Below are 13,067 nucleotides of genomic sequence, written 5' to 3' on the forward strand. Positions count from 1 at the left end.
GTAATCCTTCACTCCAGTAAGTATGGCGGTTTGTATAGCTATTCTAACGAAAGACAACTGCCCCCTGTACCTAACCTGCGAGAACACGGAGGATTCTCTAAAGATGCACTTTCTTGTGCACACTTCTATTGATGTAATAGAGGAGAAACTGAACTCAACCAAGGCTGCTAACGATCCTAGGTAAGGTGATCTCTAGATATTATTATATAGGTGATCTCTAGATATTATATAGTGTTAAACAAGGAACTGAAACCGAGGGGTTCCGTTCAGGCCCTTCACACTTTGTTGCTGTCTAGTTCTAATGTACCGTCACAATAGTGACTTTAAATATATATTATATCTGACGGCAAGACCGGCTGATAACTTAGCGTCATGGCTCCATTACCTAAGTAAATGTACAGCAGATTTTGTCATCATGGCTCCATTACCTAAGTAAATGTACAGCAGATTTTGTCATCATGGCTCCATTACCTAAGTAAATGTACAGCAGATTTTGTCATCATGGTTCCATTACCTAAATAAATGTACAGCAGATTTTGTCATCATGGCTCCATTACCTAAGTAAATGTACAGCAGATTTTGTCATCATGGCTCCATTACCTAAGTAAATGTACAGCAGATTTTGTCATCATGGCTCCATTACCTAAGTAAATGTACAGCAGATTTTGTCATCATGGCTCCATTACCTAAGTAAATGTACAGCAGATTTTGTCATCATGGCTCCATTACCTAAGTAAATGTACAGCAGATTTTGTCATCATGGCTCCATTACCTAAGTAAATGTACAGCAGATTTTGTCATTTTCCTTTCATCAACAGGGACCTGTATTTGGGACAGCTCTACCCAAACGAGGATTACAGGATATTTGGATACGTTACAAACACAAAGATTAAATTCGTTGTACTGGAGTCAGTAAACCACCCAATAAAGGTACATTAACTCAACTTTATATCAACTTTCGTTCTTTATATCCTTTTTCTCCTTTGTTTGCGAAGGCACATAACATCTATCGTAACATACACATTACACACGTACCCACTACCCATAAAATATTCGCTGCCGAGAAATTTGTACAAAAACCGTATGATCTCTATTTTTATACGAAGTAATATTATTAAAAGTAATATTCAGGATGGAGATATCAGGCAGTTGTTTAGTCGGATACACAGTGCCTACATATCACTGGTCTGCAATCCTTTCTATATGCCAGGAGACCCTATCAGCAGTGTTCCCTTCAAGAAGACCATATCAGGGTTGTTGAGAAGTAACTATATGAGTGCTCGGATATCATGAGAACACGTGGTATCACGTGGTTATTAGTGACCAATAAGTGACTAATAAGATGGTGTTGAGATGTCAGATGTCATGTTTTGGTGAGATTGTCAATTGCCGGGTTGAATAGGATATCAGTACTGACCCGGCCTCTTCCATTTTTTTTGTTGATGTTGACTGCTGGATGATGTAATGAATAAATTCTATGACATCCATTTTAACTTCGAGAATTTACCAGTGAACGTTTTTAGATATTATTTTTGTTTAATTTTGATTAAATTCTTTAATAATTTGAGAATTATCTGAGAAACTTGTGTTATGATTTTGATTTCGATGATGATTAAGTTGTCTCTGAAGTCTTTGGAACTTAATAACACTGTTTAATATGATCTGGTAGACAGGTGTCTGCGGACAACTGTCCGCGGACAGTTGTCCGCGGACAGTGGTCGGGCTATCTCGATACTGCCCACTGTTTAATGTTTATCAAGACTTTAATGTTAATGATAGGTTTATTTGTCCTGGGAAATAATTTTCCTAAGCCCATCAGTTCTTAGATTTATTATTATATCAGTAAGTAAACCCTTTAAGGGGACATACACCAAAACCTTTTTTGTGACTGATTTAACTAAATAAATCCGCAGCTAGCCATGAATCTCCGTCTTCTGTCCAGGAGCCTTCTCAAAGGTGCCCCGATTTTACTAACAAAGATCCAGCCCAACCTTCCCACTCTAGCTCTAATTCATAACCCTCAAACAATCTGCACTCGGCACTTTTCAAGCGTTGATTCGCAAGTAATCTCGTCAAGTGATGAACATTTCAAGTCGGAAAGTACTGTGCAGCTACAAGAAATCGAAATTAGAAAAAAATGGTTTATGAAAAATCAAGCAAGTCTGTTTTCAGATCCGCAATTCTTCCAGACTCCAGTTTTAATGCTACACTGTTCTTGGACGGACTTTGCGGTGTCATTTCATGCTCCCGATAAGTTAGAAACTTTCCAAAATCTTTCCAAAAAGTTTGAAGTTTTAAATCGTATTTTCTCTCGCTTTCAAGATCCAGTCTGCTATGAATGTAAAACACTTGCTTATTTGCTGATATTCATGTTTCAATCCTATTTCCAGGCTAGATGAGTTGGACTGCTTGTGGTCGTGTTTTCCATGTGACCTCAAGATATATGGGTTTAAGCAGCGCACTGAAGGTAAGTTTATACATTAATGAGTTAACAGTATAGCTTACTTAATCCTATTATATTTGATTTGAACTTTGAACTTATCAGCAGATATTTTACTTCTTTCATCAGGTTGAGAGAAATAGATGTGTGGGCTTAAGCAAACAAATTAATTCAGATAAAGTGTACATGTATATTGTATACACTTTATACATACGTTGTGTCTCAGTGTCAATCGATCAACTACTTAATCTAAATCTGACATTTTCCCAGCTAAGACAGTTCAACTCCTTCTCGTGCGAGCGAGAGGAGCTATGAAGAAATACGGAGTTAAGAAATGTAGAATAGCTTTCAAGGGATACCAGTCAAATACATTGATACCAGCACTAACTTATCTGGAGTCGTTTCCGTTCGAATTTATCAGGTTAGATAAACTTTTCTCTCTTTATAATATTCTGTAATTTTATGGTATCCATTAACTTTAAAAAATATTATTATCATAATAATCTCTACTATACTTCAGATACCCGTCAAATTAGACAGCGAACTGAAAAAAGTTTTTGAAAATAATGTATCAAAATAAATCAATTCCTATTTCGTATGAAATATAATAACCAAAATATCAATTTAAAAAAACCACAAATGTTGCGAAATTTATTCCCTCTATTTCAAATTCATTCAGTGTACAAACAATCATTCAGTGTACGAAAATAACAGTTTCTTTACTATTCTATTACAATTGTCGTTATTAGTTTGAGTCATTGAACTCAAAGGCTTCCATATTATCGGTATTGATGTCGTCATAGCTGTTTTGCCATCTTCTCTCCATATTCTTAAATCTCATCTCGTCCATGGGCATGTTGCTGAAGCAGATTCGTCGGACGGAGATGTCATGGTAAGCCCGGTAGTACATGCAACCATCTGACAAGCTCTTCACCACCACATACATAGAGTCTGAGAGAACATAATCCTCGTGATCAGACTTCTTGTGGTCTCTGATGACTCCTTTGGGAATATCAGCAGCGTTCATCAAGTGGAATGTTTGCATCACGGCATCACTCCTGTATTGTGGTTTGTCAGCAAATCTGAGCAGAGCAGCAGCTTTGACAAACCTGGAAGAAGACATGTAATCACCAGGAATACCAGCTAATCCTGAACCCGATCCAGAGGGAAGGAAGAACTTTTCACCTTCAAAGTCGTAGCTGAATCCCTCCCTGTTCTTGTTTCGAAGCTGTGGGTAGTTCCTCAGATTTTCCATGTGCCAATCAAAGGTTGGGGAGTTGGTGAACACACCGATTGTGTTGTTGTGCATCCTTCTTCCTCCCTCTTTTGTGTACTCCAGGACCATTCCTTCACCACTGTTGTCAACAAACTGATAGTGAACTGGGTGAGTCATGTTGAAGTCTTCCTCTGAGTAGACCATGGGGAATGTGTTGTTGTCAATGGCTTCTCTAATTTCATGGACATTGGCGAAGCTGGCCAGAACGTACTCGACGAGTCGGATTTGGGAGACAGCATTGCTGCAGTTTTCTCCTCGAACAGTTTCATTTTCTGGAAAGTAAGAAAACTCGGGGAAGTGGAGAGCGCTAGCGGATAGTCCAGCACTGTTCATGCCATCACTATCAAATTGAGACCAGTTGCCATTCTGTAACCTCATCCTTGTAGTGAATGTGTGGTACTTACTTTCGAACTCGAATGATTCTGCGCAGTTTGGAAGTTCAGGCATGTTGTGTTGAGAACCGGCTGGGAAAGACAGGAGGTAACTGTCCTCTGTCGCGAACTCCATACTCCTACCAACGACAACTGATCCGTCTTTCGCGATCATCCGGATTTCCTGACATTGCTCACTCAGAACCAACAGTGTGGCTACAGTTAGCAACAGTTTCATAGCTCAACCTAAGCTAATGAGTTAATAGATTTTTAAGGTTACGTGGTATTATTATCGATTGCACTTGCAATCATAAACGTTTAAATCCTCGTAAATTCAAAGAATCAAGCAGCATGAAATGGTATTATTATATCGAGAAAAGAACTTAAATATCAAAAATTCCCAATTTTTATGTGGAACATTTACCTTTTTACAGATAAAACAAAAATCTAAACTGAAGATACGTACGTGATTAATGGCTAAACTAAAGATACGTACGTGATTAATGGCTAATCTGAAGCATGCGCGCCTGATATACTCGGATAAAACTCCTCTGCAAGCATTTCTTCTTCTTCGCAAAGTTATATATATGTATACAGCCCGATGAATAATACACGTGTATTAATAATTTTTACGCCGCGCGAGTTGAATATCAAAATCTGAACGAGCCCTAACATGTGACATGGAATCCGAATGCTTTGTCATGTTGTAGAACTACTAATCCATCATCAAAATTATTGAAACGTCTCGTCTTGTAATACTAATAGTAAATAGCCAAGACATAGGGAAAGTTTAACATTTTGGTTACGTATAAAGGAGAATGTTCGTCAAAAGTACCAGAAATTCTAAATAAAAACGGCTGTTTCATTAAAAGTTAGAAAACTGTGTTCAATTTTCGAGGATGAGAAGTTATTTCAGCGGATCAATTCCTCGCTGCTCAATTTCGGCTACGTTAAAAGAAGTTATCTAGTAGCAATGCCTATAGCTGTTTATACCCATGGTGTGATTTTAGTTCGGGACTTAATGTCAAATGACCAAATAATAAAATTCGGCATTAGAAACGAATCGTATCATACATGGTTCTCACTTCCCGAAGAATTGTAGTCGAAGGATTAATGGTGCTACACTGTAAGCAAATTTTCTAATGCCGATCAGAAGTTGTTGTTCAATGATATGATAAAGACAGTATCGTATTGTCATTAGTACCACAAATAAGACTCATTACAATTTACAACCAAAACCCTGCGCAACAGAAAATGAAATCATAACATGAAATTGATCGAGCAAACCAGAGGTCCAGTGCGATTGTGTTGGAATATAAAATGCGCGCGCAGTTTTTCAATTTATGCACGCGCGTGATCTGAACGCAATAATATGTCAAATCGAAATAATCACGTACGTAGTACGCCACTTTGACTTAGATGCATAAATGCGCGATGCAAGCATTGCTTGCAATCCTATCAAACAAACTTAGCGGAGGAGAATGGGGGGGGGGGGGGGGGGGCAATGGTAATATTACCTCACTGATGGAAGATATTCCATACATTTATAATGATCCTAATCCCTTTCCCTCAGTGTAACAGATCTGACGAGGAAGATAGGAGAAGTGAGTCCTGTTTACCAGCGTCCTCTCCCTCGATATCCTCACCACAAGGTCCCTCTCATGCGGGCCATGAAAGATGGACCCGAATTCGCACCTAAGAATCTTATCGATAAGTTTAGACGGTAAGTTTACTCTATCTTGTTTAATTGTACTTAGTCAGGTATAATTGTTATTAAATCTGGTATAAGATTCGATAGATGCGCTGTTAAAGGTACTGATGCTCGACTTCAAGGTCTTGTCATAGGATCTAGTTTGTTGGTTTTAGGTTGAATGTTACATATATGAGATTTAATTTTGTTAGTTACTTAAGTTTATATCCCGTCATTTCAGATTAAATGTTAAGTGGGTTGATTTGGAACAAAAAGGACAAGGACTCAGCATCAAGTCCGACGCTGCTAAAGCGAGCAAGCGTGGTTACATCTTGAAGAAGTCACAATCGAAAGAAAAGAAGCCGCCGGTTAGAAACCTTATGGCACCTCTAGACCCACCGTCGTAAGGGACAGTTTTCTCAACCTATACTTCAAGTTTAGGATTTTGTATTTAAGATAGGTAAATTATTTTTCAAAGTAAAATGGGCCGGGATCAATACGGAATTTAAGGCATTGTTTCAAATTGACTTTTTATTAGAAATAGCTTCTTCTGAAAGTCTGAACGACTACGATGTCATTCTGAATTGAAAGTAAGCGATACTCGACTGATTTTTATAAATTAGATTGTAGAAATTACTCGCTATCTATATAATTAATTTCATGTTTTGAATTCGGTTTATTTATTGTTACCTCTTGGTAAACGTTATCAGTGCTTAACAAATGAAATGATTGCAAAAATGTCAAAACATAAAACAGCTTCGAACCGAATACATAAATATAATAGAATGTCAACTCTATAAATTATAGAGTTTAATAATAATAAGTTATATAATATAACTTTATAATTGTATAATCATGATTTTCACAACTTAGTACAAAAATTAAGAAAAAGAATTCTGATCTCAGGTAGAACTTCAAAAGTTAAAAGGTTAAATGTTGGTATTCAAGATGTAGTGTAGTTCACAACTTAGTGGCGAAAAACGCAATTTCTGCTTAACTTTTCTAAATTGCAATTTCTCAATCATGCAACTGTAATACATTGGGGGAATTAATAATTATTCGATAATTGCGATTGCACAGTCCTATCTGTTTAAAATCTGTTCGCAATCTGTTATCAATCAGCTTTTAAAATGTTATAATCTGTTTACAATTACAAAACGTTACACTAAGTTCACGATCTGTTTACAAAACGTTACAATAAGTTTACAATCCGTTGCCCTGCTGTTTACGATCTGTTGGCCTGGGGAGAATTAATAATGCTGTTAGTGTTAGTGTTAGTGTTCATATTGCTCTGACCAGCCCTAGAGGCCGCTGTAGTGATATGTGAAGCCCCCGCGCTTCCGCAACTCAGCACGTGCAAAAACTCTCGCCTAATCCTTGAAGAGAAAGCGAAGTAGATAATTGGATTGAGGAATGAGTTAATAGTGACACAGTAGTCTGATATGCGGAAGAAAAGTTCGGCAGCATCTGTCGACATATGAAGAGGCAGCAGTTCGTGAAACTTTTTATTAGGCCAGGCCACCAGTAACCCATATATCCAAACTTTCTGAGCGTAGCAGACCAGGTATAGCATAGCGAGGTAGAATATTGTTTTGGATTGGCCGCTCACAATTTTTCTGCCTGCAAGACTCTTTGCTCTGGTCTCTATTTTGGTTACCCTCCGTTTGAACTGTTGAGACACGCTGGGTATGTCTATTCTCACTTGACTAGCGGTTGATAAGCGGTTCTCAATCACTATGGAGTCCTCAGGAACCGTGCCAAGGTTGCCTACTGTTTGGTTTCCAATGACCGATGCCATGGGTATTGATGGTCTTCTAGCCCGAACTCTTGACGGCTTCATGAGCTTGCAGACGATCCAGGTGTTTGTTACGATGATCACTATCACGGAGATTATTGTTGGGAGGAAGTTGAAGATCCAGCCGTAAACTTGTGCCGCTAATAAACTTCTCTGAGGAATGTCAAAGTGTTAAAACAACAATTCTGAATGTTTTTCTGAAAACGAAATCAAAGCTATCGAGTGTGCAAATAACTAAATAGTCATTTATAAGCCTGTCAGACTCTGATACCCTGCCATTGCAATTGCAATGATAACTTGTAATGATAGCTTAATGGAGAAATGTTTGGAGTAACAAACCTGTGTAAGATCGAATATGCACATGGCTTGTTGGGGTATCTTCATGAAACCCCCACAGAATATGGGGTATAGTGCAGCAGCTGAAGAGAGTGCTCCTGACACTAACATCGCTAGCATGACGTGCTTCGATTTCATCCTGAAAATCTAACGTGAGATTCCTGGTTTGCTATTCATGCCTTCAGTTGCTGAGATGTAGCTTATCCGATGTATTTGTAGTTTTGTAGCTGAAATCTTGAGTTTGAAATCTACTGATTTGATAACTCACAGGTTAAATTTAAGAGGAATGACCACTGCCACAAAGCGTATGATACTGATAAGAGGAACCAGTTGGGTGGTAGCAAAAGTGCAGCACAACCACAGCATGGGCCACAGATAACACATTATCTCATCTAGATACCTGGAGATATGAATGGGCATGATGAGCGGGTGACAGATCGTGCAGTTTAATTGAAATACGTACTTTGTCATTCTCAAAATATAAGATTTTATAATTTGTTTCCAAATAAGATTGTACCTCTTAACGATTGAACCAGTATGATATTATTTAATTAGTATAACTAATTATTTATAAATCAATATATTACCACGTACCATGTATCGAACCAGCAGCGTTTAGCAGCCAGCAGATAGATCCCAACATACAGCCCCACAAACCCTCCTCCTACGTCAGATAGCGTGATACAGAACATCGCTCTATTCCTGGAGGGGGATTTGTTTAAAACATATAACTATATATAAGTGATACGAAAAGTTTGTTTTAGCAGGAGCTTTCAAAATACATGTGTAAATCGTCTGCAGCTCTATTCCTGTCAGGGAAATAGGGAGTCACAATATAATTGTGAAGTTATAAAGTTGAACGTAGAATATTTGGTTGAAACTTTTTTTGGAAAGCATTGTACTCTAATTGCTAATATGATGGGACGATATCACATACGGCTGGAAGATTGAGGTAGAACTAGGTTCTCGAGTGATAGCTGGGGCATAAAATTAGATTGTAGGGATAAGGATAAGGTGAACAGGTTAACGATCTTATAGTTATAGTCGTATTGTTGCACTGATCTGAATCTAAGCTGAACTGATGGTGGTGAAGTGAGAGTGATGTGAATTGTGAGCGCATCTACCGTATAATTATATATGCACTCACAATTCACATTTACCCTGCAGAATAATCTGTAGGATTTACAATTAGGCGAGGTTTGATGACAAATCCAACTTATTATCGCAGTCGAATATCTCTCAGTCGTGGGATTTAGAAAATAGAAACTTTGAAAAGTTTGTAAATTTATAAAAGATAGAGGAATTTCTAATGCAATCTTAACCTTGAATGAAGGATGAATACTTTCACACCTAGAGATTAAAACTTACGTCGGTTTTCCAAATCCCCTAATTTTGTAGACAGCAGCCATGACGAAGTTCAGTACAATAGTTGCTATGCCCACAAATGTGAATACAATACCCTGGACTAGGTCGGTTCGTTTGTTCCAGTCGAAACTGTCGGGTGTTGGACACTTCAGCGCCTAAAAATAAGCAGATAAGTTGAATCGACATAACCATACCATAGCATTTTACTGATTAGTGCATCTTAATAATTGGTAATATTAAGATGCACTAATCAGTAAAATGCTATGATATGGTTGCTGGCATAAGAATTTATTGGGAATATTAAGCAAACAAGAGAGTGATAATTGGTAATACATAACCATGGTAATTTAGGCCTTTGGATTTTTGTGGATCGTTGAGTATATTTCTACTGAAATGAAATTTAAGTTGAAGCTAGAATTTTAAGCTTACCGCGAATGTTAGGTTGGTATCAGGCATTTTCGTTAATCGCACTCAAGTTTTTGATATTTACCGGAATCTCTTTTGTGTCATCTTAATGTTCAATAAGCTGGGCAGATTAGGTTGGACATCAGTATAAATTCGGTTAAAATGCCTCGTAAGTGTTAAAATCGTAAACAACACAAATGGCATCATTAATTATAAGGTGTTAAAAATGTGATAACAAGCTATGGGATCCCGCGGAAGCTATGATTCGAGAATACGAAAAATGGGATTTCCTAACAGTAACCATCCACAGAGCAGTGCTAAGACTCCTGATCCCTAATGATCAGTTTAATTAACACAAAACATATTCGGATTCCTATATTAAGACTCCCAACACCAGGTTATTAGTGACGAGGCGTTAAGTTTGGTACTTGTTTATGTTCAATTATTGAATATGGGATTACTATTAGCCACTTAATTGACGCGAATCACCGTATTAAATGTCGCCAAAATCTTTGTTATAGATTTTAATCCCTTGATGGCCTGGCATACTCAGGACATAAAATTAAATGTTTCGATTGACGTATAATTCGAGGTTTAATTTGTAACTTGTTAAAAAAGTATAGCGCATTGATCAGTGATCAGGGTCGACAGGTGTATTTTACTCGAGGATCAATAGATCTGCAATGCAAGGTGTGGCAAACTGGACAAGGAGTTTAGAAACACGCAGAGTGTAAAGCAAACGAAACTGGAAACATCTGATTAACGGATTGTGGTCACACCAAACACGGATATGATACAAATGTTCTGGCCATTAAATAGTAAGAAAAGTTTAATTTCTTTAAATTGTCTAAATATCAGCAATCAAGTCGTTGGCCATAAAATAATGTACCCTCTGTAATAGTTCTCCTAGTTGTGCAATGTACTATGGCTTTGGAGATGGCCGATGGGTGGAGTACCCTTCTTGGGCCTTAAAATCACGAAGAAATCATTTTGAAATTTTGTATTAACCCCAGAATTGAACACTTGTAAAACTCCATTTGGTCGTGAGACTTGTGACTAATGATACAAATCAGCTGTTAAACGGGTTTTTTAGCCTGTGTACTTAACGGGTGATACTCGTAAAATATTTGTTCCAAATATTAACAGGACCGTCGACGAGTCCAACTCGGCGTGCGTCCTGGTAGGTTAAAAACCTACAACCTGTGTACCAGTGTACCCGTGATAAATGACAACAAGCTTGACTCTTGAGCTAAAACTAAATGAACCACCGCCACACATTACCAATTTTTATAGGCTCTGAAACAATTTAATCGCCGCACCTGTGAAATGACCAGCTTATTATATCAGTATCACACAAATAGTTGAACATGACTAATGACACTGATACTAAAGAACTCTAAATAGTTGTTACTGTTACACAACAAAAAACAAATATCAATGACAATGATCTCGCTAAAAGACTCAGCACTGCACACAGCAGCACACAAAACGAATGTCTAGTTAAAATGGCTCCCGGCTTTCAGACACAGCTAGCCGCTTTGTTCCGATTGGAGTTTCGTAATCTTAGCTCCATTATAGCTACCTTATCCCTCTATCCCTCAAAACAAGTTAAATTCGTCTTGGAGACAAAAGGTAGGGTTTGGTCGTTGACAAAATGCTGGATATTTTGTTGTGAGCTGAAATGATTCGTGACAAATTTGGATCGTAGGAGTAAACTGAAACAGTGAAAAGCTTCTCTGTTTTGTGTTTATTATTAGCAACAATAACAAATAACAGATATGGTCTCCAGCGAAATGCCCCCTGCATCGACTTCACTTTCACAACAATGGTAATTGTAGTTATATGACGTTTCAGTGGACTCTCTGTCGATAACATCGGATCATAAACAGTCAATTAAAAGATGCTTGGTACGACATAATTGTAAGTACGTATAATTGCCAAATAAGGTGCAGTGTAGCTCGATCAGAGCTTTCAATCTCTGCAAAAGAAACGGCTACCTCATCGGACCTCATCAATAATGTGGCCACAGCCTTACAGCCTACTAAGTCTGGGTTATATCCTGTTGGCTCCTAGCCGCTAGGTAATGGTATTTACAATGACGATAATTATAACCAGTATGCAATTACTGGCGGGTAAAACTTTTAATATGTTGTTAATTGTTTCCATGGCAAAAACCTCTCCAGACGAAGTTGGACAATGGTAACTGATAATGATAAAACTAATACCTTAAAGTTTCTCGGGGTTTACAGACTAGTTTGGTGGTCAGATATAATTTCAGATAAGAGGAACCAATATCGCTTCTGATCTGGGTGCAGTTTATATCGACAATTTTTCAAGAAAAATTGCTAGCAACGTTGCTTTATTGGTACCTTAGTGACTTTTAATTGTCACATGATACGCGTTGAAAATTGGCCTGGGTCATATCATTTTTGAAGAATATTCCTGCGACCTGCAATTATCTCACTTCCGAAATTTAATAAGTATGCCCTCGGCGGGGTGGCGGCCCAAAGGAATGAACTTTGCCGAGCTTACCGACTGTCGGTAGTCGGTACTCATCGGTTTATAGATCAGTTGGATGGTCAGATATAATTCAAAATTAGATGAGCCTATAATTATATGTCTAAAAAATTGCCAAAAAGTGATTCAATAATATTTAAACGATCCCCGAAACGATGTCCATTGAATCAATATCATTACTAGCCATATTTATAATTGAAAAGTTGTTGATCTTAACTGTCCACAGTAGATTAACTAAAAACAAATATTGACATGTCATCTATTATTTATTATTTATGACAAAAATTACGGTATCTGTGCAAATCATTCTGTTCGACAAATTTTCGGCTGATTGAGCTAGAAATATACAATTACATAGTTAAGAAGAAATATGAAAATTATAGTTCATATTAAATCTCGTGTTCTGATTACGGCTGATTACGTAATATATGTGAACGACCCCTTATGGTATGCCTTAAAGTTAAACTTTCCCTCACTGTGTCGTGTGTCAATGCTTTTGGCCTTCAAACCAAATTACTTACACACTTTGGGCCGATGGAACTTTTCAACTCAGATTTGAACAGTTTAGCTGTATAACGGTTTTAGCGTTAACTTTAAAGCTATCCGCCATAAAAATAATAGAATATGTGGGAAAGTTACTGACGACAGTTTAAAAGTGAATCTGATCAGTCAAAAGTTCATACATTCATTAATGATTAAACAGTTCGAAGTAAACAAAGCACTAAAACACACAGTATAGATGTTATCACAGCTGAAGTTTATAAAGGAAAAGCGAGTTAAGCTGTCTATACAAACAAAGCATTTTATATTTACATCGAGATGCAAATGATTTCTGACACGTTGTTACCAACTTGAACTAACGTAGGCGCAGC

The 13,067-nt window shown here is 37.6% G+C and overlaps 5 protein-coding genes across 5 annotated transcripts in view; 3 read left to right on the forward strand and 2 right to left on the reverse strand.

Annotated features, from left to right (window-relative positions):
* The window catches only part of LOC134816912 (mucin-2-like), a 765,431-nt gene that overhangs the window by 382,502 nt on the left and 369,862 nt on the right, over nt 1–13,067 (forward strand). The gene's annotated exons all lie outside the window — the stretch shown is intronic.
* LOC134816797 (trafficking protein particle complex subunit 2-like protein) lies at nt 22–1,526 on the forward strand. Its single transcript, XM_063825791.1, has 3 exons — nt 22–180; nt 819–930; nt 1,132–1,526. Exons 1-3 carry the CDS (start codon nt 23–25, stop codon nt 1,291–1,293), a joined length of 432 nt encoding a protein of 143 aa, XP_063681861.1. The 5' UTR covers nt 22; the 3' UTR covers nt 1,294–1,526.
* On the forward strand, nt 1,918–6,447 carry LOC134817075 (uncharacterized). Its single transcript, XM_063826181.1, has 5 exons — nt 1,918–2,254; nt 2,391–2,467; nt 2,711–2,861; nt 5,661–5,810; nt 6,019–6,447. The coding sequence occupies exons 1-5, from the start codon at nt 1,920–1,922 to the stop codon at nt 6,182–6,184; spliced, it is 879 nt and encodes a 292-aa protein (XP_063682251.1). The 5' UTR covers nt 1,918–1,919; the 3' UTR covers nt 6,185–6,447.
* On the reverse strand, nt 2,986–4,368 carry LOC134817074 (conjugated bile acid hydrolase-like). Its single transcript, XM_063826180.1, has one exon. It carries the CDS (start codon nt 4,323–4,325, stop codon nt 3,186–3,188), a length of 1,140 nt encoding a protein of 379 aa, XP_063682250.1. The 5' UTR covers nt 4,326–4,368; the 3' UTR covers nt 2,986–3,185.
* Nucleotides 6,519–9,798, reverse strand: LOC134817524 (uncharacterized). Its single transcript, XM_063826667.1, has 6 exons — nt 9,703–9,798; nt 9,277–9,428; nt 8,503–8,610; nt 8,177–8,308; nt 7,912–8,047; nt 6,519–7,725 (listed from the first exon to the last, which is right to left on the reverse strand). Exons 1-6 carry the CDS (start codon nt 9,727–9,729, stop codon nt 7,003–7,005), a joined length of 1,278 nt encoding a protein of 425 aa, XP_063682737.1. The 5' UTR covers nt 9,730–9,798; the 3' UTR covers nt 6,519–7,002.

This window comes from Bolinopsis microptera, chromosome 6 (genome assembly GCF_026151205.1).
Source record: "Bolinopsis microptera isolate Bmic1 chromosome 6, MBARI_Bmic_1.0, whole genome shotgun sequence".
Classification (NCBI taxonomy): Eukaryota; Metazoa; Ctenophora; class Tentaculata; order Lobata; family Bolinopsidae; genus Bolinopsis; species Bolinopsis microptera.

Bases quoted from the DNA above. Each gene is read 5' to 3' on its own strand.
- LOC134816797 (XM_063825791.1), top strand. From the start codon at position 23: ATGGCGGTTTGTATAGCTATTCTAACGAAAGACAACTGCCCCCTGTAC. The intron at 181-818 runs GTAAGGTGATCT...TTTCATCAACAG, and splicing joins AAGGCTGCTAACGATCCTAG to GGACCTGTATTTGGGACAGC. The intron at 931-1,131 runs GTACATTAACTC...AGTAATATTCAG, and splicing joins CAGTAAACCACCCAATAAAG to GATGGAGATATCAGGCAGTT.
- LOC134817075 (XM_063826181.1), top strand. From the start codon at position 1,920: ATGAATCTCCGTCTTCTGTCCAGGAGCCTTCTCAAAGGTGCCCCGATT. The intron at 2,255-2,390 runs GTTAGAAACTTT...TCCTATTTCCAG, and splicing joins TCATTTCATGCTCCCGATAA to GCTAGATGAGTTGGACTGCT. The intron at 2,468-2,710 runs GTAAGTTTATAC...ACATTTTCCCAG, and splicing joins GTTTAAGCAGCGCACTGAAG to CTAAGACAGTTCAACTCCTT.
- LOC134817074 (XM_063826180.1), bottom strand. From the start codon at position 4,325: ATGAAACTGTTGCTAACTGTAGCCACACTGTTGGTTCTGAGTGAGCAA.
- LOC134817524 (XM_063826667.1), bottom strand. From the start codon at position 9,729: ATGCCTGATACCAACCTAACATTCGCG. The intron at 9,429-9,702 runs GTAAGCTTAAAA...GCTTATTTTTAG, and splicing joins ATACCAACCTAACATTCGCG to GCGCTGAAGTGTCCAACACC. The intron at 7,726-7,911 runs GTTTGTTACTCC...GACATTCCTCAG, and splicing joins GCATATTCGATCTTACACAG to AGAAGTTTATTAGCGGCACA.